At 39.1% G+C, this 22,697-nt stretch overlaps 1 protein-coding gene across 13 annotated transcripts in view; it reads right to left on the bottom strand.

Moving 5' to 3' along the window:
• Window positions 1-22,697, bottom strand: part of HDAC9 (histone deacetylase 9) — a 471,044-nt gene that overhangs the window by 210,641 nt on the left and 237,706 nt on the right. For 7 of the 13 annotated variants that reach the window (XR_008462230.1, XM_054161160.1, XM_054161166.1 and 4 more), the window contains 4 exons: window positions 13,850-14,091; window positions 12,750-12,900; window positions 10,483-10,609; window positions 8,456-8,577 (listed from right to left, as the gene is read on the bottom strand). Coding sequence is in view for 12 of the 13 variants with exons in the window: in XM_054161160.1 (XP_054017135.1) it covers window positions 8,456-8,577; window positions 10,483-10,609; window positions 12,750-12,900; window positions 13,850-14,091 (642 nt within the window). In the remaining variant the exon portion in view is untranslated. The remainder of the gene's footprint in view (window positions 1-8,455; window positions 8,578-10,482; window positions 10,610-12,749; window positions 12,901-13,849; window positions 14,092-22,697) is intronic. The other 6 variants (XM_054161157.1, XM_054161163.1, XM_054161158.1 and 3 more) reach the window with 3 other exon arrangements.

The following is a 22,697-nucleotide window of genomic DNA, read 5'->3' as shown; positions in this document are numbered from 1 at the left end:
AAGATTATACTGGACACATGGACATCTTCCCCACTGGCTGACAAACTGGGAGACAGCAGCATGTAGTACAGTTCTGTAGGTTCAACAACATCCAAATTCTGGTGATTTAAAACGCCCATTCTGAAAGAGTTCTGAATTAGATTCATGTGACTGAAAGCTATTTACACATGCCCTCTAAACCTCTTCCAAGAACTACATGGACCCGACCGCTGGGTGGTCCCAACGAGGCGGGGAGCACCAGATACAACAGTACAGGATGGAGACACTTTGTTTTTCTGGCTGGTATCACCTAATGTGTTTTCAGCATATACTGAAACTGTTTCCTGCACAACCATTTGCTTTAAGGAGAGTGCTGGTCATATGTGAAACCCTTTAGTCCTTTGCTTTATTTTACTTTTGTAAAAGGTACAAGGCTTTATTTATTCAGACTAAGGTAAATATCCATTCCCTAAATAAAAAAACAGGTTTAGTGAAACACATGGTAAAAGAGCTAATTAGATTAGAGAGGATCTCACAGCCCTTCAGCTCTCTTCGGGCTAAGGAAGCCAATTTAACAAGATTAGCAAATTTTCATTGTTTTACTAAAGAAGGTTCAAAAATGACATATTCCCTGAAGCTGTTTTAAATATCTAACTTTTCCTTGTTATTCATTGCAGTCTGGTTTATTATCCATGCAAACAAGTGTTATCTTTATAGGAATGATTTATTGAGTTAGATGAGGGAATTACTTACTGTACTGCTTACTTTTAGCCAGAGTTAGAGATCTTTATATTTTTCACGAGAAGCTGATCGGTGTGAGATATAACCCTTTGACACTTGTTCTGCATGTAATCTGTGAGGCCAAAGAACAAGCCTCTTGATACAATTCTTAGTAACTTCTATTCCTTAGGACAGACACAGCATTTCTGTATTTGCACCATCAGGCTATACAGTGGTTTCAATAAGGCCATGGTTTCTTGAGTCCTCATTACATGTCAAGTGTACAGAAACCATGGCACATTATTGCTGCCTCAGGCCCACCTTAATCTTATTCTGTGTATTCTCTCCCAGTAATAAAGAGGGGATTAAAAAGCAAATATTATACTGTCTTGAAACATAGAATAAAAGAGTATGTTAAAATTAATTCATATCTTCCTTGGGCATCTTCAAATTAGGCAAATTTGCACTTAGAGCATTTATAGGAGCCAAATCACATCTGATTTCTCAAGAGGTGTAGAGGAGAGAGAAGAAGGTGAAACAAGCCATTTCATAAAGGGCATTCCTCATTTGAATGGTAACAACCAAATTTAGATATGCATGACTGGCAGCAGTCCTGGTTAGGTCTCCACTCCATTCTTTCCCTCCCTTCCAACCATGTATCAAACGTTTCTAGCTGGGAAGAAATAAAGCAAATATAATACCATACTTCCTGCAAATACAGCAAATTCCACTCTTCACCCTAGCTCCTCCAACAATATCCACTGAGTCACTAATTTTGCATGATAAAAAAATATATTATTCAGTGAAGAAATACCAGAGATAATCCCCTAATCTCAAAAGCTGAGGCTTCTGCAGGCTCACAATTTGACCCCTAGATACATGATTTACTTTTTATAGAAGGAATTATTTATATGGTGATTGCATCCCATGTTTTTTAACTAGAAAAATACCCAGCACTGATAATTCATTGATGGCAGTCAATGGCTGTCAGAAATTCATGATGAAACACCATCACCATTAACTGGGCATCAGTGTCATCAGTAGATGTGCTGGGCAGGTCTAGATTGCTGAAGAGGACTCTAATGTAGAGTTGTCCAAAGGCAAAATAGAATACAAGATGGCAAGAAAATGAAAGCAACCAAAAGACAGTTATCTTACTTTCCTAGAAGATGAGAACTATGGGCCAAACTCAGCTCAAGAGTAGGAAAGCACTTCTGTTCCACTGAAGACAAATTAAGATAAAATTGTCCTCAAAGCTATTTTGACTTCTAAAATGTGTTTGTCTAACTTCTGTAAGTGAGGCTGACTTTGTGAAAGGATCTCTCCATGTGAAGCCAAGCTAGGAGAAAAACCCCACCTGTTTAAAAGTCTAAATTAGAAGTTGACACTACAACTTCACAATGAAATGGAATTAAAACAAATTTACTTTTAGATAGGTTCTTTGCACTTTGGGATACAACTTCAGTTCCTTGCAACTTAATTAGCTAAATATACAATGTAACCTTCCATCTGGTAGAGTAATTTAACAGGAATAATTGTGAACCACCATAACTCAACGAGACACTGAGGAAAACCATTGAAATGCTATTTCCTTTCCTTTGGAAGAGAATTATGTACAATTTCAGCATGCTTTGCATTTCTAACAGTTAGAGCCAACAGGGAGGTATCACTCTCATTTATATTACTTTCCCATGAGAAAATCAAAAGCAAAGTACAAAGCTTCTGCCGTTGTTCATGAATGGCTCTGTAATACTTGGCTTTAGCCAGTACATGTTATTTGGCAGCTAAACCCCTTAATTAGAGCTGTGGGTTTGAACAGATTTTTCAGTGAAACTATGTTTTGCAGGAGTCTGGAGAAGTGCAATCTTTACTAACCAACGTCTTCTATTTTGGATGATCTGACACCACGTGATTTCCACTTTTTCACTTCTCTGTCTGTTTCTCTCTTTTTGCCATCTTTTAGATGTTCTTTGTTTACTTGTCCAGGAATTTTCAACTGGGCCTGCCCTAGGTACAATGGAAATAAAATCCTAGTCTCACTGAAATCAGTTTCTGCTGACTTCAAAGAGTCTCTTAAAATGCTTTAGATTTCAGAACTGCTCCTTGCTCCTTATTTAGGCTGTTTCCTTTAGGTTCAAAAGTCAAAAAGGTGCCTACTCTCTTATTACCTGTTTATCAAAAAGTTAAGTAGGCTACTTGTTAATGCTAGTTTATAAAACATTTCTGAAAGCATATAGAGTTTGTGTAAGAAAACCTTTAAATAACCTCATGAAGCAGAACTTTGTAATTGCATTCTGGCCTATGCATTGGGCAGTATAAGGTGAACTAATGTAGTATTTTGACCAAGATTGTGTAATTACTCTAATAACATGAAGGTATCTAGCACAACAAAGTAATTCCTGGCAAGATAGAAAGTGAGATATATATACATGAAACCATAGCACAATGAAAAACTTTTATCCAGGTCATCTTGAAACTGAGTAAGATGCACCCAGGTGTAAAACCTTTGCTTCCTTCAATTAAAAGTGTTAAAGAAAGAAAGAAAGTAAGTATGAGGAACAGTATTGCACTGAGAGGAAGAACACGATGGTCTTTACAGGAATTCTGGTGATTACTTCTGTTGAATTCTGTTGCAGGCCCTGGAAGTTTTTCATATACCAAAGCAGACCTACACAAATTCTGTTCTCTCTGACAGTGTCATTAAGCCTATCCTAGCATTCGTTTTTATTTTGACCTATCTGGAAATATTTCCCCACTTAACTCAAGCTAAATTAGAGTGACAGGGAATCCCTCCTCACTGCCAGTTTAGGAGGCTGCAGAGCCCTGATGGACCTAAGACTGCAGCCCAGCTACTATGGAATTACATTGCCTCAGATCTGCTGGCTCCTGGGGGCTGAACTCTGTTTTGGCCTGTTCATTAAATGAATCCAGAAGAAGCTGTTAACAACAGTTTGCTTCAGATTCCCTCTTTAACTGTAAGTGAAACATTCTTCCCTTTCTAATATCTCTTACTACTAATTATACCCTCTCAAACTTCTGATAGTGAATTTAGGAAACCTAAAAGTGTCTGGTGAATAATGGAAGAGAAACCAAGAAAAAGAAGGGCTGGGAATCAGGATACTTTCCCCACTCCCTTCTCTTTATGCCAAGCACTGGTGTGATTTCCTTTGGGCACATGACCTAGTCTAAATTTGTCAAAACTGTTAATTAAAGCAGGAAAACAAGGACTCTTGAGAGGCAGGAATGCTTAGCATCCCTGAAAAATGGGATAAAATGAGGGGATTAATTTCCTGTTTGCCTTGTTTCCCTGATTCAATAAACAAAGTGCCTCTCCCATTTATTGTGCTCACTCATAAGTGCTGCAGAAAATAACTCTTCTCTCAACTGAGCTCGACTCCTTCATTTTGGCAGACATAGTAATTAAGGGTTTGTGATCCTCTGAGCCTTGTTTTTACCAAAGAACAAAAGAAATCCAGCTTTTTCATATACTGTTACTTCACAGGAGAGTATTTTCCTAGAAAATGCAAACAGAAATGGAATTTGGTGGCAGAAAAGGAGAAAAACTTTCACATGCAAAACATTTTTCTTCTCGGTTTCAACTGCTCCAGTAAATTACTGAGTCACTAAGTGCAGAAAGAATAATGGTAAGGAAAGATTCTAATTGTATTCTTTTTTTAAATGACATCTGCTGAGTTCTCTTTCAGGACTCTTTCGCTCTCATTATGCAAGAGCCATGCTGTTATTCTACTGCCTAATCAGGTTAACTTAATATGGTTTTCACAAAGTGATCCTCATGACTGTGCAGCACAGCCTTCTTCCTCTCTTTCATCACAATATTAAACAATCCTTCATCTCCTCCTTTTTCCTGTATGAAATTACATGATTTCCACCCTCCAAGCAAGAACCTAGTACTACTTGCTATTTTAAAACCCCTATGCTACATTAGCATTAAGGATGCCTCCAGTTTTTAGAAAGTGAGCTACAAAGCAGTGCTACTGAGAGTGATCTTCAGATCCCCAAGCAAAATGCAAGCTGTAAGCTTACAACTCCATCAGCAAGGAAAGATTCAGCTGGCATAAACCCAAAATAAAGGGAAATACTGATTGACATTCCCATTCTGCCACGATTGTGCTACACTCAGGAGAGAAAAAACCATTTATACTCGATGTGATGATGTCCCCAGGAATTTCTTCCAACAAAAGCCAAAACGTAAGGCAAAATCCAGAAATTCCATCGATAGAAACATTTGTAAAAACCCTACAGCTTTGGTTAGAGAGCTAACCTTTACTGGAATTTACTGTATTTTGCTGGTTTGCATCGACACTTGCACACAGAAAATGAAATGTTACAGACTGAAGAAAATGCAAAGGTTAGGGCCGTTTGCCAGAATTCCTGCATTTATTTCAAGAAGGTAAAAAAAACCCCACCAAAACCCAACCACCCAATAAAAAAAACATCAAAACTTTCTTTGAAAACAACTTCTATTCTACTTGTGTTAGTTTTACAGTAAACTTTTGTCAAGCAGATAATGTTTTCTCAGTCAGATAGACAGAATTACAGATCTCAACAATCAAGCGTTCCCTTCATGAAGCGGTCAGGTCTCCAAAGGTGCACAGCTTCCATCAGAGCTCTTACAACAGTCAGTATGAATTTCAACAGCGTTCAGTAATAGGGAGGAATTTCCAAACCTCTCTGGGTCATTGTGATGCAACAGTCTCATTGCAAGTTAATGAGCCATGTGCTGCTCAGCCATTCGGATGCCTGGCAGAAAACACATGACTCGTACCCATGGTGAAAGTTGTGGGCAATTTTAAAGCCTGATCTTATGCTGTTTAGGCTAAATTCTGCTCTTTGCTACATATTCTCCTTATGGTATATTTATCTATCCAGTGAAGCAATAGCTCCCCTTGCTCTGCTCTTTTGAAAGTCTGTCAACACGGAGCATCTAAATGCAGCTGTGCAAAGAGCTGCATGTCCTGGCCTCTAGCCCCTAGGACTGTCCCAATCCTCTATGCAGCTGAGCTGTGTGAAGCTCACTGCTGACAAGTTCTGCTGCATCTTGTACAGAAAGGAATAATCCACATGGCTAGGACAGTTATTGAGTAACCACAGTCACTGAAACTAAGACTTTTAAGCCTTTACCTCATTAGCTATGCATCCCATCATTCTAGATACTAGGAGAATTGGGTTTTTATCATAATTTCTCTGAATTATTTTTAAAAAGATTAGTAAGGCGATGCCACTTCAGGACCAATTAAACTAAAGTTAGACAGATTAGGAACCGAGCCACCAAGAGTCATGATTTACAATGCCTGTGTGACACTTGGTGTTCCCTTAGCACTGAAAAACACATTAGGGTATTGGGAAAGAATGACCCAGCTTTGCTGCCCATTAAATCTGATCTTAAAGTAACCAATTCAATCACAATTACCTTCCAAGAGCATTATAGTAAAGTTGGAGCAGAGAAAGATACCGCTATGTTTTGTATTACAAATATGGCAAATAAAACTGAAAAGCAAAACAAAGCTGTGATTAAAACCCACAACAGGTATTCCTTTCTTAAGATTGAAAGGAATGTGAGGTCTTCTTTCACATGAATTGGTGACTTCATGCAGGTTCAGAACCACAGAGGGTTTACAAGGAGTCAGTAGCAGTAAGTGTTCATGGCCCGAAGGGAAGGAAAAGAGGTTCACCCCAATGGCAAAGGTCAGATTTCTGCAGGCTTATAGCCTGTCCATATACATGAGTGTTCATGGGACATCTTTGTCTAGTAAGGTCCCATGAGGATGACACAGGCTCCACAATGTCCCCTCTGCCTGGAGGATGGCCCTATAACCACACAGATCAGTTTAGGGTCATTTGACTTGTGTCGATCTGGTTCCTGTTGCTTTTGCTCTCAACCTGATGAACAATCATCACAACCTTTGTGGGGATGTCGCTGTAGGCTGGAACTAAACAACTCTAGTACTCAGGGAGATTGGATGTGTAAACAGGATATTTATACAGTTGCTGTTCTCAAGGATGTGGAGAGCTACCAAATATACTGCCCTGCTAACACACAATATGTTGTACGCTTCATTTATATTTCCTTATCAGAACTGCTATGCAAATGTAATAGGAAGAGTTATGGCAATGATTGTTGTAATATTTGCCTATGTATCCTATAAGTATCTTTTCAGAGTCATCACATCCATTGTTCAGTTTTGGAACTGATGCATTGCATTCCCAAATATTTGGAATAACATATAGAGAACATCTGGATTTAATTATATTATAGTCTTCTTATGCAGACAATGGGAATTGAATTAAGGAATATTTTGAAACCCCCACAGAGATATAAAAGTATTAGCAGCTGCACAAGAACTTCCCTGTTAGAATGTTTGAAAATGTTTTGGTTTACAGATCAACAGTCTGACACATCATAAATATCGACCATAACATTTAAGATGCATAAACACAGAAGAAAAATTAAAACTTGCTTTTCAAAACCCTGTGCATGAATTCACAGCATTTAGAGGATGCAGAGTGTATCCTTTTGTTTAAAGAAGGAAAATGCATATTCCATTGGCACAGGATATATATATGTTGTACAGTGGTATTAAGCAGAGAACCACATAAAGGCTTATTGTGACTGAACAGCCTCAACAAGATTTTATAGAATCTTGTTATATTGCCACAATATTGTACAAAGAGTAATTCAGCTAGAATAAATTAGCATTCTGCTTTCCATGCTTTCATGCCTTTGAAAATATTTGGGGATATAATATGAGCTTAGAGAGTCTGCCCCAAAGTATTAGATACAGACTTCATTTTCCTTCTCAATGTATGCTGGTTCCAAATGCCACTTCTTTTCAAGTGAGTACCAGTTTTGCAGTCAGTTTTCAATCTCCCAGTGGCTAAATCACATTCAAAGGCTGTTAGCACAGTAGGGAGTCAGACTTTCTCTCTGAGTGTAACTATATCACTCAACAGCAGACTCATGCAATAAGCAAGCTTATGTTTTCTTTTCTTCCCCCCACCCACTTCTTTTAGTGTCTCCCTGCATTCCTGGATACTGGTCACCGCATCAAGGACCTGAGGCAACAGCCACATGGACTTCACTACAATCTTTCCAGCTTCTTTATGGTGCAGAAAAAGTCAAGCCTACAGTTCACCTGCTGACAAAAGGTTCAGCTGCTAAGTCCTCTACAACATTCTGAAATGTTCAAATGAACATTTCTTGTACAATATTACACATTCCTATGTGTAAAAAGCACACAGAAGCATCTGTGTGTGCATGCACATGCATACATAAACTTTGATAACCAATGACACAAAATATGGTATTAATCCAATTCCTATTTCCACAAATTCCCTGCAAAATATCTTGAAAAAACATTGTCCAAAGGCAATATACTGTCTGAAGACAGAGACTATATCTACCATGACAAAGAGAGAGAGCTATTAAACTCAGAAGTAACACTGAGACAAAGAAAATAATGCATAAAAAAATCCATGACACTATGGTTTGCTTAGACACTAAATTTATCAGGACTGGAGTTTGCACCAGCTGTCAGCACTGGGAAACACCAACTCCTGATATCATGTGGTCAGTCTGACCTCATAAAGGTGCAGTCAGGATCTTTGAACTTACCACAGTACCATCCTGAACAGCCTTTGTGGATTATGACACATGCCTTGCTGATGGACAGCACAGTTAAAACAAAGGGTAGGAGAACTGCTGGGTAAGGGACTGGAATAAACTAGGCTAACTCACCTGTTTTACGAAGTGGAAAATCATCCTTGGCATCCTGTGCTCCTGGTAAAGTGTATTTGTACGGTGGCGAGGCCCCACTCAGGGGTGGAGAGCTTTGATCCAGTGAGGTATGGTGGGCAGCCCTGCAGCAGGCACAGAGAGGTCACAAATTAGCAGTCACTGAGGTGACCAGCAGTAACTATCTACACATGTTGTACACATGTCTCAGCTGTGTTTATGTTCTTGTTCCTCTAAGTGTGCACAAACCACAGGCTCATGTAACCAATTTCACTTCTACAGTAAGTTATGGCACTCCTCGGGATTCCCAAGAATGCACTTTTTGCACTTCTTATAAAAGTCACATAGGAAGAGAGTCATGGTGACCTACAGACAGGATCTGTCACCAGTCTGGGGAACTGACCACTTGAGATTGTGAGATTGTTGCACTTTAATACAGACCAGCTGAGGCACAGGACAAGCCATTTAAGCCCTGTTTATCACACACAAATAGATGTACATTGACCCGGCCTCTTCTATCCAAATATGGGGGGGGTGGGGGGGGGGGGCCTTATATAAAACTAACCAGGATGGAAAAATAAAGCAAACTATTCAATGGGCAAGGCTGATAAAACCTTGCCTTTAAGTTCAGTTTATAAGTTTTGTGAGCACACTGCACTGCAGTACGTAGCACTCACATCAGCAGAGAAGCTCCAATCTGAGGAGTGCTTTCTGACAACTGCTGGATGACAGAAATAGTGTGGGCAGATCTTCCTGAACACAGAAACTGCAAATTTCAAAGAGATTGCATCATTTGGCTCAGAAACAGGGTGGGTTTTGTTTGGTTGATTTTTCTGTTTAGAAGGGAACAGAGGGAAAGGAGAGAAACTTTCCAACTTAGTGTTTATGTAAACACAATTTAACTTGGCTTTTGACAGTCTCTGTCTTTCCAACGCAGTGTCATCAATCAACAATATGTCTTTGTCAAAAGGGGCACTGTCTTGAGAGGAAGTATTGCTTCCCCTACTGCAGCAGAAGAGCTCCTTGTTCTCACTCACCTGAAGACTCAGAACAAACCTCACATAGTCCAGAAATCTTACATACTCAAGAGAATTTTAAACATTATTTGGGGGGCGGGGGGGGGGTGAAAAAGAAAAGGAAAGAACAAAGTTTTGTATCTCCACCAGAAACAAAGTAAGTGTGTATTAAATCATGTTACTATAATGCTCTGATTAGCTCAGAATGGAAACTCCAAGGGCAGGCCTCCACTAACTCTTTTTAAAAAACCCCACCAAGCTCAAGATGGAAATATGGTGTGCCACATGTATTTCTGTTTGTCCTACACCAAAGGTCAGTCTGGGCATAACATTGAAGTCTTTCAGAAGGGTAGTCATTTTGTTTGATTGACTTATGTGTCTGCTGTAATAAGGGAGTTGAAGAGAAATTCATTAAAAAAGAAAAAAAGGATAAAACCTGTAAAAACTGCACTTTAAAAATGCTTGTAGGCTTATTGCATGACTCAAACCACTTGCTTCAATGGGCTAAGCAGATTCTTATCAAGGCCAAGGCATCACAAGAACATGAAGGTTTGGATACTAAAACCCATCAGAGTAAGGAAAGTTAAATTACCATTATTTTTTCTCACAATCCTTTTGAGTTACTTGTACTACTCAGGAACTTCACTGCAATTCATTCAAAATCCATGTAAATCAAGCAAAGTTGCTCTAACAGCAAAAGTCGAGGAGAATTGGAAAAATAACAGTTTTCATTGTAAATCTGTGACAGCATCAAGAGATGAAGCATTTGAAACAGAAAGCTTATCCAAATTTCTCATAGCATCTTGTTCTGTATAGCTCTCATCTCATCACTGAACAGAGAGCACTCTTCAGTTCAACCAGAATAATTACAGTTGTTGGCATTTTGTTAACTTCTGGGTTGAACTTCTGTCTTGCTCGGGAAGCAGACTCTCAATACCTCTGCTGGAGAAGCATTCTGGCAAGTTTTAACACATACCTCAACAAGACAAGGAAACAGCTTAATACTGAACATACGTGTACCAGAGCTTGGGGTGGCGGCTCACGGAATGATTCTTCCCATTTGCTGGAGAGTCTTTTGTTGCCGACTTACTCAAGAGGAACTCTTGAAGCTTCTGCTTTACTTCTGTACTTGCCACTGCCCCTAAGACACACAGAATGAAACATATCTTATCTGTACTTAAAACCCCCACATTTCTGAAGGAAACAAAAACTAAATCAGAAAAAAAGGGCCCGTGTCTTGCTGCTGGAGGTTTGTAAACCATAAAAAATATTGGTGGATATCAGTCAAAATGAGATAACATTCAGATTAAATGCTTGTCTGTAGAAGACTGAAGCTGGCCATAACCCAGAAATCCAGTGAAGTCATAAGGAATATTTCAACAGTAGAGGAGGCCATTCATCCAGGGCCAGCTGTATCTAAAGAATTTAAATTATTTCCTTATAACTCACAAATCCAAAATCAAGGATAAAACTAAAAAGATAGTGACAAAAGGTCACTTTGAGTTTGCAGTAAACAAAGCTTTTTCATTTAGCAAAGTAATAGTAATAGCACAGCAAAACTGCCCTCTGAACACTATCCTTATTACGAGCAGAGTGCCACAAAAAGCACCAGCAATGAGCTTTTTCAAGCCACTTAAGAGCCTGTACCTGTGATGTCTGGAACACAGACCACAGTCTGAAACAGGAGTCTTAGTTGATTACTCTTGAGACACAAAACCAACAGAAAGACCAAAATCCCAGGAAGACACAGTGCATTTTGTCTTTTCTTGGTCAGAATGCGACAAGAAGCAGGGCATGTCAATTTGAGGTTAAGCTACCAGTGCCTACTTGCAGCATGGGACTTGCTTCTTCACTCACAGTCATAATATTCATCATTAAAAAAACAACCAAACAAACAAAAAACACGAAAAAGGAAATTCTACTTTCAGTTTTCCATTAAGAGTGAAAAATAAAGGGGAAGAAAAAATAAATTTCTTTGAAAGTAAGGCATACTGATACTTTAAGTATTTTGTTACTCATCCCTGACACAGCATGGCTGGCTGATGAGCATGTCCCCCTGTGACCCAGTTCCCATAAAATACCTCTACTACTCCTCAGCTTCAGACTCCTCATTCCTTCCTTCCCTCCTTTACTTACTAAGCAGATCATAATCAGCAAATGCAGGGGCTGGGGCATCACAAATGCTGCTTGAATCGATTGCCACATACTGAACAGCCACCCAGCAAGCCAAACTGAGAAGGGAATCATCAAGTTTACATCACTGCTCTTCCTTTGGTGGGAATACAAATAAAGCCCAACAGTTTATACGGAGGCTAATTTTTCATACCACTTATAGGAACATTTTGTTCCTGTGGCTTCTGACACCCTCCCACTGCTGGGTTAATAGGCTGGTGATGCTTTCATGGATTCATCATTCACCAAAGTACACTGGAAATACCATAGACACATTAGTTTCTAAAGTCTACTGTATGGTACACTTACAAGTGATAGATTTTTGAACTAGGAAGGCGCATGTGATCCCCATGACCATAATATACCACTCGTCTGCTTCGATCTTTGTCAGTTGATCCTTCTGCTCATTTAACAGGCAAGTTGATCATGGCAGCTTCATTTTTAATACCTTCACAGTGTACTTCAACAACCTGATTTTTAAGCTGACCTCACTAACAAGAATTATTTGTATCTGTCTCCCTCTAGTGAGCACCAAATTCCAACAGTATCCTTTCTGTCATTTGCCTTAGAGCTATAAATGATCTAGAAATAACTCTTGGTTGGGCACCTTAAAATGGCATCAGGAACAAACACAAAGCAGCTTGAAAAAGTACTTAGAAGTACTAGAAAAAGTATTTAGAAGTCTTAACCAAAGATATTCTTAAATATTACATTTTCAGTATTGAAATAATGCTCAAATTACTTAATCACCAAGTAATTTGATTTTTTGCTGCTTTGAAGTGCTTCCTGCATTGGGAAATAAGTTCTCATGTGAACCTTTAGCCTTTCAATTTCCCTCCTTTCTTATAACAAGAACTACATTCTTGAGAAGCATAGTCTGTCAAAATATGCTTTGCTACAGTCCTCCAAGTTTGCAGACAAACCAGCAATGCGTTTCTGTTGCAGGAGGTGGCCCTGCCTTTCTGCAAGCACAGCCTTGACTTCTCTAGTTGCATATTTCACACTGTAATAGGCCTGCTTCAGATTCATGTTTGTCACCCACTTTGGCTGAGAGCAGGAAAAGGGGAACAGATATTTCTTGTTAGGATTCATGGTCCATCCGCTCTTACTTTCTCGGCCTCTTTCTTTGCCTCGGAGGGGAGGAAGCTGTTGTTCCCTGCGATGCCTTTCCAGTTCCTGCTCTTGTCTCTGCTGCTCCAGTTTCTGCTCTTTTTCAAGGAGTTCTTGCTGTTGTTTAATGGCTAGGAGTTCCTGTTGTAACTTGCACAGAACAAAAAGACATGAGAAAGGGCAGTCTGAACTGTTTTCTAGGTCACCCCTGCCTAAAACAAGCTCCTTAAATAACTGAGTATCAGTGCTTGCTTTTATGCTCACACTTCTTTTAATCTCTTAACAGACTCTGTTCAGTCTTTTAAGCAGGATATTGCATATGGCATTACTGGCTGTTGCTAAAGTGAACTCTAATGTCAGGTAGCAGTCTGCTGCTCTGGTTTCACTTCCTTCTCTCTTGGCAAAAATGCCTGGGAACTGCACAGGGTTCTTTGCCCATGCATCACCCAGCTCTGCTCCACTGCACTTGTCAGCTGCATCGAGCAGAAGCTCAGCACAGTAGCATAATGGCAAGTAGATCAGAAGGAAAAATTAAAAAGAAAGGCAAGATCATAAATTCTCATTTGAAATCCACTATAGCAATCCTAGCATAGTGCATGTAAACCAATAAATCATTTTGCATGCTATGAGGCAGCTCAGAGAAGAGTGAAAACACAACACTTCCAGGGCCTGCCTGTTTTACAAATGCAAATATAAATATTATGCACTTGTCTATCAGTTTGATTTGTGAGCACAGACCCAAACAGCAGCCCAAATACACAGTCTTTTAGTATACTCAAACCTGCACATGCAGAAAAGACAGCCATACTGAAGCCTGGCTGAAAATCCAGCTTTGTAAAATAGGTAGCTTGATCTTCTGTGGATGTGGTGCTTTCATGAGCTTGATCCTCATAGCACTGCCTTGGTCTGCTGTGAGCAACTCACTGATAGGTGCTAGAGTTTTGCTTGAAAAGGCTTTTGTCACCCAAATACAGAGAAATAACCACTCAAACACCATCTTTCAGTCACAATGAACCTTTCAGGCATGCTGCCTTTTCATGTCTGCCTGAGCACATTCAGTTTGCAGATAAAGTGAGGGATAAATGAAAAATGTTGCTACCTTTATGTGCTCCTGGAGCTGGGCCTGATGCTGGCGGGTCAGATTTTCATGCTGCTTCTGAAACTCTGCAATCAGCAGTTGTTTCTGAATCTGCTGCTGCTGCTGGATCAGAAGTAGTTCCTGCTGTAGCTGCTTTTCACGCATAATTGGGTCCACCATGGGAACCATCATCCTGAGATCAGTTCGCAAGTCTAATGGTGAGATAGGCTCTAATCCCACGGGAACCTCTGACTTTACATCCACTGTGGGAAGAAAACAACAAAACGAATGTATAGTAAATATAAATGGAGAAAGAGAACAGGCATCATTCCTAGTGGGGAAAAGACCAATTTCACCCAAAGCCTGCTTCAGACCTGACCAAACGACGAGTGAAATCTTCACTGTATGCAAACTTCAAACGTTCCCACTGGCAGCTGGAGATTTCACAAATTATTTTAGCACTTTCTTTCCATTCTCTGTAAAAATACTGCCAGATTAACATTGTACTAAACACACTAACAATCAGTCTGGCTCTAAAAGCCCGGCACAGCCTAGCACTCTGAGCAGTATTTAGTGGGAATCTCCTAGGCACTATTAATGCTTCACAACAAACACTCAGAGCATTTCTCCAGTCTGAGATGGAGACTTTCCAGTTCTCACTGCACCACAAGAGCTTTCCCGAGGATGGTGTTACACATGAACAGCTACCTAATAGCTATTTAATGTGAAAGTACCTGGCAAACACATAACACATACACGATAATAGGAAAATAATCTGGCACACAAAATGAAAAGCTTTAATACAGCTTTCTGAAAAGTGACCACCACGCTTGGACTGGTTTAAGCACAGTACACTTTATATGGTGTATAAGAAAATGAAAACATCTTGAAATATTCCAATTTGCTGCAGCAATGGTGTATATATGATTAATCTGGCACTAAACACTTAATGAAGAATCTTGTATTTTTCTACCTCTGAATTTAAATGAGGGGGCTACAAAGCAGCAGAGGAGAGAGATTTGATGATTCTCACTACAATACTTGTAAAGGTCAGGTTTCCACATTAAGTGAAGAGACAGAGTGTAACTCTATCTGCTTCAAAAGAACAACAAACTAGTAATCAACTTTTCTACAAGAAGAAAATAAATAGCAGCTTAGGGTCTGTGCTAAAGCTCAGCAGTTCTGATTCCATCCACGAGAGGACAGTGGAACACAAACACATTCACTGCTGTTTCTACTGCTCTACTATCTTCATTAGAAAATAAGATTACTAACTGAGAACAAACATGCTGCTGGAAACGAGTAGAGAATAAGATCTGCTCTGCTACAGCTGTATTTATTTTCAAGGAGAAAAGCAAAATGAAACAGAAATAGTCTACTAAGAAGCAGTAAAACTAAAGCAGCAAAAGCTGAATCTGCAGCAGATGAAAAAAAACCTGAATTCTAACTGTAAGATTAAATCTATCAGTTAAAAGTTTTATAAAAAGAAGAGACTGAACAACAAATCTCTTTCACTGATCATATTCTTCTCAAGATTCTGGAAACACACAATTTTCTAGGGTTTTTGGTTGGTTGCTTGGTGTGGTTTTTTTGTTTTGGTTTGGTTTTTGAATCCTAGTAACTGTGATTGTAAACCTCAGAGTATAATTTGCCTTCCTAACTTGCTATCCCAACAGAATGATTGTGTCTAAGTGCTTACTTTTGTTCTGAGACTAATCCACTAAATTATAAAAAATCACCTTTAACGTACAAAAACTACTCTTGATTATAAATAATTGCCACAGACCAAGAGAAATGGACCGGCAAACCCCCAGCCTTTCATCCCATTTATTCAGCAGCAATCCACATTCCATTTGTCTAGACTAAATATACCTGCGTTTATACAAGAAATCAATAGTGCTTGCAGAGAGCAGAGCAAAGACATGAATATTTCATCAAACTTGGAGAGAAATGGCAATCAGCAAACTGACAGCAAACGGTGTAGGCTGACTGGCCCTCCAGATAAGTCTCCTCTACTTGGACAACAGCTCACTGCCTGCAAGTCACAATCTTATCATCAGCACTCTTCTATTTTTACCATTATTGCATTGTAGGTGACAAAAGCTTATCATATTTAAAGTGGAGAGATGGATTTTCTTACATCTTCTGTGACAGGATAATAAGCCTTACTAGGAACAATAATAGTAACTGGAGCTCAGCAAACCCTGCAGGGGCTGGTTCACAATAGTGTTTGCAAACTGAACCCTGCAAGAGTTTAGTTCATAATAGTGTTTGCAAACTGAACCCTGAAAGAGTTTGGTTCACCATAGTGTTTGCAAACTGAACCCTGAAAGAGTTTGGTTCACAATAGTGTTTGCAAACTGAACCCTGAAAGAGTTTGGTTCACAATAGTGTTTGCAAACTGAACCCTGAAAGAGTTCGGTTCACAAGAGTGTTTGCAAACTGAACCCTGCAATTTAGTTTGCAGACGCTGGCTACAAATCAAGCCCTACAGGTCTTCGTGGAGATTCAGGCTGACTAAATTTCGAATCTCTGACAAGCATCCCACTCCTTTACTTTCAGAGTATTTCCCATGAAGGAAGGCCTCTGGATTTTTCTAACAGTACTTTCTTTCCACTACTAGGAAAATGTACAACTGGAATCAGGCTCTGCTTGTTAATATATGCGTTATCAAGTAGCACTGGAATATCTACTTCATCACATTCAACTTTACCTCATTCCTTAATGTGGGAGAAAATAAACATGAGGACAGTTCCACAGACTTAAATCCACTGGAATTAATACATAATTTTTCATGTCATTTAAATGCCAATGTTTACTGACAAAGACAAGAATTTATTTCCTGGCATAAATTTCGCTTCACAGGAAGGTTACCGCCAACACTAACTGCTGACAGAACAGTGACTGACCTTTGGGGATAATTACTGCCTTAAAACTGTAAGACTAAGAGCTAACTGGATAAAAGTCAATTTCATCAACAAAGTTGTTCTAAACAAGTAACTGTAAAATCACCAAGCTGAATGGTTTGTTGTTGTCTGTTAGGCTGCACTACCAGCACAGGCCATATACATTCTACTTTCCTGTTAGCAGCTCACAAGGAGGAGAAAGCAGCCTCATGGAGTTACATCAGTATGAAAAGTGTGTAATGGAGCAAACAATCAGAATTAGTGTCTTTTAAGAGCTTTGCCATTTAGCTGAAGCATCCACCCCAAGGCAAGTTTTAAAGAGCAAAGGTGATGCAGGACTTTTTATGTCTTTTCACTCCCTCTATACATATATTTATATTTCTCAGGTAGAAAAACAATGTCCTAACCAATGCCCTCAACATCCAAACAATACAAGAAGCAGCGAGATTTAAAACCTTAACAACAATATTCATCAAGATATTAGCCAAAGAGAGAAAAAGGATAGATAATGAAAAAACTATTAATCAGAGACTGATAAAGGCTGACTTCACTTCAATGAGCCACCTTTTGCAGAATTTCCAGTAACACCAATGGAGTCAGGTTGTAGCAGGCACAATTCAGAGCACTCTCTCCACTGTGGTCTGAAAGAGATTCTGCTGACTGCAGAGCAAGCCAGGGATTCCTCTCTAGGGTTAAATACAAAGACAAACCCTTGGAGCTCATGTAAGCTGTGGTGAACACAATAGTAGGCTGAAATGTTACTGAAAGCTTGGTGATTACAGGAAATACACCAATATTTGAGTAGAAAAATACTCATTTTCAGCTACAATGCAGTGCAAAAGGCGTATGTATTTATTTGCCTTACACATTTGATTGCCTTTATCTTGGAGCATAACAACAAAAATAAGTCTCAGAAGAGCGTCTGTATCAATTATATTCCATAGATGGTGCTTCCCACAGTGCATTCTGTGGAAAGAAAATAAGACACTTGCAAAATGACACGCTTGTTGGGTAGATTTAGATGCTTGAAGCATATACAAAAAGAGGTTAAAGAGCTTGTTTTAACCCTGAGGCTTTGCTTTTTGAAACCATTCTTTAAAATGGGAATCACTGAAAAAACTGTCTTTCACTAAGAGTTGGCATTTCAAGCTTTGTTTCTCATGACTAGTTTCCTTTTCTCGTGTATTAGAATACACAAATCTTCTGAATCACAAGTGCTAAAGGAAAGTACAGAAAATAGAGCATCCACTCTCTTACCATCATCTCCCAAGAGGGGCAATCTTCTCTTTTTGCTGGAAGCTACCTTTCTTGGTAGATATTTATGCCATCTTTAAAAACAGGCACTTGAACAAGATATGCTGCAATCAGCTGAAGAGTCACCATTCTTTATTTAAGATGCAATAAAGAAGACTTGCTTACCAAACCATCTCATCTGGTACATTTATATTTATTCCATTAGAGGGGCTGTGTGATTTTGTTGTGAGTGCAGGACTCAAGTTAACCCTTTACCAAAAATATTCCTCAGTTACACTGCTGGACAGAAAGGCTGAAGACAGGAACAGGGCATGAAGTTGGTAAGGCTCTTTCTGCCTTGGTCATCCAAGGCAGCCTTTTACTAGAGAAGCAGTTAAGACTACAAAAGTTGGAATGCCAAAGTAAAATTACATCTGACAAGAGACAGATGACAAGCTCCTCCAACTAGCAATTTCAGTATTAGGCAATAAAAGCACATTTCTGAATGCACACCAAAACAAGTAAAATCTGGATGATCATTCTGCCAAGAAATGCACACACTTCAGCCCAGAAGTATTACAAAGGAAAGAGAGAATGGGAGAGCTGTTTATACTAGTGGTACTCTTTTGAACTCTGCTCTACAAAACAGAGCCCACCTGAAGTTATTATTAACTTATACAGTACTTTTCATAGTTTTCATATGCTTTTCATAAAATGAAAACAAACCAGAACAGTTTTGCACATTTCACTGTAAAAGAACCTGTCTCCAGTTGGCCTCTGCATTCAAAGAAAGTGAAAACCCTTCCTTTTTTGCAGGATTAGCTATCAATCACAACATAACCAGAGCACTAATGAATTTACAGAAAAGAGGAAAGGTGGGAAGAGTGGCAGATTCCTCCTATTTAAATAAAGACAATGCTTGACATTTACTCTCCAGTTTAAACCTAGAATATTCCAGATTTATGTGGCACCTCATTCAGGGCTTGAAAAGCACTGATACCTGAGAAGCCATAAGTGTCTTTGAACACAGATTGAAAAAAACCCTTCAAAAAGACTGAAAAAAAAATACCACTGGAAGCTGAAAGTTGCAAGAGTAAGGAACAGAGGGTAGGGTGGAAACTTTGGCAGATAGATGAGACACAAAGTAACTGGTAGGAGATGGGGAAGAAAAGGACCAGCCAAGCAATAAGACATGAGCAGCCAACCAGACAAGACAAGATGAAATTTCTGAGCTTTCTGTGCTGGGAAGTGGGACTAAAGGAGCATTGCTCACTCTCTAATCTAAGAGCAGCCCTGGCACACTGATAAAGCAGCAGTGAGGCTAGAGGATAAATAAAGAGCCAACAAAGAAGCAAGGTATCCACCGTGAGGATGCTGGGAAAATAAGGCCAGCAATGAGGTTTTGAATAGCCGTGACTAAAGAGGATGCAGTCTGGCATGAAAACTACCACAGCAATGGTTCACTGTTCAAACTTGCAGAAAAATGTCCTAATCTGGAGCCCATTTCCCAGAGCAGGTGGCTTGTGGCTTTCTGGGGGAAGCTCTATCACAGCAAGAGCTGCATGGCAGTCTACAGAAGTGAGAAGATGGAATTTAAAGAATAACCAGTGACATCTGAAGTACAAGTCAAATGATCAATAAACTGTGAAAGGTTAGGTTACCTCCCATGGGATGCTTTTATCATCCCAGCTTTGGTGGCTAAAATCTTGTACTTCAATTCTCAGGTGGCATCATCTGTCATTCCTCTGTTAACTTCAGTGTAGACAAAGCGTTCTTTATGGCACCTGAGAAGCTTGATGCAGAACCTCTCTCATGAGTATAGGGGCGAAGAAAACAGCCCGGGGAGCTTCTCATTTTAATATGGTGACAAATGCAGCCAGATTTAGGATGACAACTTTTTTTCCAGCATTTAAAATCAGTAGATTTTTTTTCTCCACCCTCACAATTATGCTAAAGGATGCATTTAAGTATCACTTGAATTTCATTGAATGTTTTAAGTATTTTTTATTAATGATATGTACACCATCATACTCTGAATTTTGGTTTTCACAGGCAAGGAAAGCAGGAAGAAAACAGCAAATGCAAATATAACTTTTTTTGTTTTCCCCTCAGATGCAGCATGATGATTTTTTATGGCAGTTAAGTACCTGACTGCAATTTGTTCTTTAAAAACTTCCTTGCTTTGGAAGGAAAAGCACCAGAAATTAAGACACATTTCAGAAGAGAAAAAAATGTTTTCCAGTTATTTTCTTGGATTATCCTTCAAGAGTCAGTAGTTGTTTTAAACAGTACTATCATTGGATCAGAAGTGTAAGTGAAATGTCAAACCTGATGAGGCACTCAACTGAGTTTACAGTATTTAGAAGAAGTGTAATAAATTAGGCTAGAAATGTATTCCTCTTTGTTCCATAAAAGGGATCTTATCATGATTATACCTTTTCCCTATTTCTTTCAAGTGTTTGCATACATGTCATAATGAGAAGTAAAATAAATGCAAACAGCGATCTGGGCTTCAATTTACCATTCTCTTATTTCCCCAGGGCCTGGAAAGGAAACTCAAACAACCACAAACTTTTAAAAATATCAGTGAGAGGCCTTGAAATACCAACACTTGAAGTTACAGCTAGCTGACTTTTGTGAAAAATCAAAGCCTTTATTATATTGATTTACTAAAATCAGATTCCTTCACTGCAAATAGACTTTTGAGCCAAACAGACATAACAAACACAAACGCCATCTAATTTGTTACAGCCAAGAAGTTTTTCACTGTTACACTGTTTGCCCTTTCTTCTGTACTCAACAGCTGAGTTAACGTTCTACTTAAGAGCCTGCCACGGTCCATGGGAATATCAGGCCAACCACTTCTGTCACAGGAATAAAGGCAAATGCACCCAGTAAATCACATCAGAATATGAAATGCTTTTAAACTCCAACTTGGGATGATCTGTTATCAAGAAATCCAAGCTGAGCTATATTTGGGTTTCTGAATTACTTTACTCATATTTCATCTGGGCAAACGTTTACATACACATTCCCAACACCCATCAGCACACAAGCATATTTTTGCTTTCTGGAAAATGTCCTTTTGATATAAGGAATCTACATAACCTAAATTAAAGATACCACTGCTGTGGGCAAGACAGAAACAGGACAAACATAAATGCACATACAATTTAACAAGTAGAATTCTTATGTACCTTTCTTCTCAGTTCCAAAGTCTGTGACATATTGGTTCTACCATAAAATAATGATACCATACCAGTGTTAATTATGCTGTTGATACATAGTATGGGGTTAGTCTAACTGACCATGTGCCCAACGCATGGCTTGCATGCATGAGAAATGACAGGGAAGGATGTAATATAACATTCTTTTGGCTGTAATACAACATTCTCTTGCACAGAGGTACTCAGTACCACTGTCAGTGAGATCATACTGAAGAGACCAAATTAAGTTTTACTTGGGGGCAGCACCACTTAGTGGTTGCAGAACTAAGTAGTTTCAATGTAGTTGCTGCTGCACCTACCAAATCAGTAAGTGCCATCACTACCTGATGGTCACTTTATTAAAGCTTTAAAATTAATTAATTTAAATGAAAGCATGTGTGCATGCACTTGCACACCTACATAATACTTGCAACATATCCTATCATATTTCCACTAGCAAAAGCAAAGAGCAGACATGATACAACAGATTCCTCTCACCCCTCTTTTGAAAACAGGCATAATGATAGATGCTACACACACATATGAAAGGCCACATGCTTTTAATTTTATCAGTATTATTATACATTAACACAGTACACAAAGTCCCCCAGGTTGCTAAGGATGACTGAAAGGACAGCATAAGGGGTTCTAGAGTCGTCTTATCCACATTCCCCATCCAGAGACAACATGAGGCTGCTACAAGCGGTACCAAATGCATCCAGAATATGATTTTCACTTGATTCTCTTTATTCTCTTCTCTACCTGTGAATGCTGTAGGCATGTTGGTAGTAATGTTGAGTTTATGCCTGCTGAATAATTGCCAAAAGTGAGAAAATCACTATTCTAATCCTCAATGGAGGACACAGAGATAGAGGAGAGTGGAAAAAGCTCTTCCTTGAAGTGCAAATATCAAAGGTGAACAGCTACCAGCTACCATTTGGACGTGCCAGCAGGTGTATCTCGAAGTATCACAGGCCAGCATGCTCCAGGCAAATTAAACAGTGGGTAGAGGTTTGCTGAACATGTATCCCCAAATAGCTTTGCTATTTCAGGGATGTGACAGCCACTGCTCCATATGAAATCCTTGGAAGGTAAGATACAGCGCAAATCTTCCAAGGAACTGTTGGCAAAAGATGACTGACACAAAAAAGGTATCAAAAAAGAATATTTTCCAGTTCCTAGGGGGTTTTTTTAATCATTTTTTGGAGCTGCATGTGCTCCTCAAGATGTTACAATATTTAGAGGCTTCTTTTTAATTCTTTTTTACTGCACAGCAAACCCCATCATGTAAATGTAGCTTACTAAGCTCATGACCTCTGTTTTATACTCAGGAAATCAAGGAAGACCCTCTTCTACTCCAGTGTTTTAAATACATATTTATAGAATATTCTGATCTTTGACAAGCACAAGGCAACAAATGGTTTTGATCCCAAGCACAGAAAAAAGGGAGGACTGAACAGAAATATTGCACAGAGGAGGGGGGAAATCCAACAGAATGAGAACAATAAAGGATGTTTCTAAGGA

Source organism: Dryobates pubescens, chromosome 4, assembly GCF_014839835.1.
Source record: "Dryobates pubescens isolate bDryPub1 chromosome 4, bDryPub1.pri, whole genome shotgun sequence".
Lineage (NCBI taxonomy): Eukaryota > Metazoa > Chordata > Aves > Piciformes > Picidae > Dryobates > Dryobates pubescens.
This window is presented reverse-complemented; position numbering and strand designations above follow the sequence as displayed.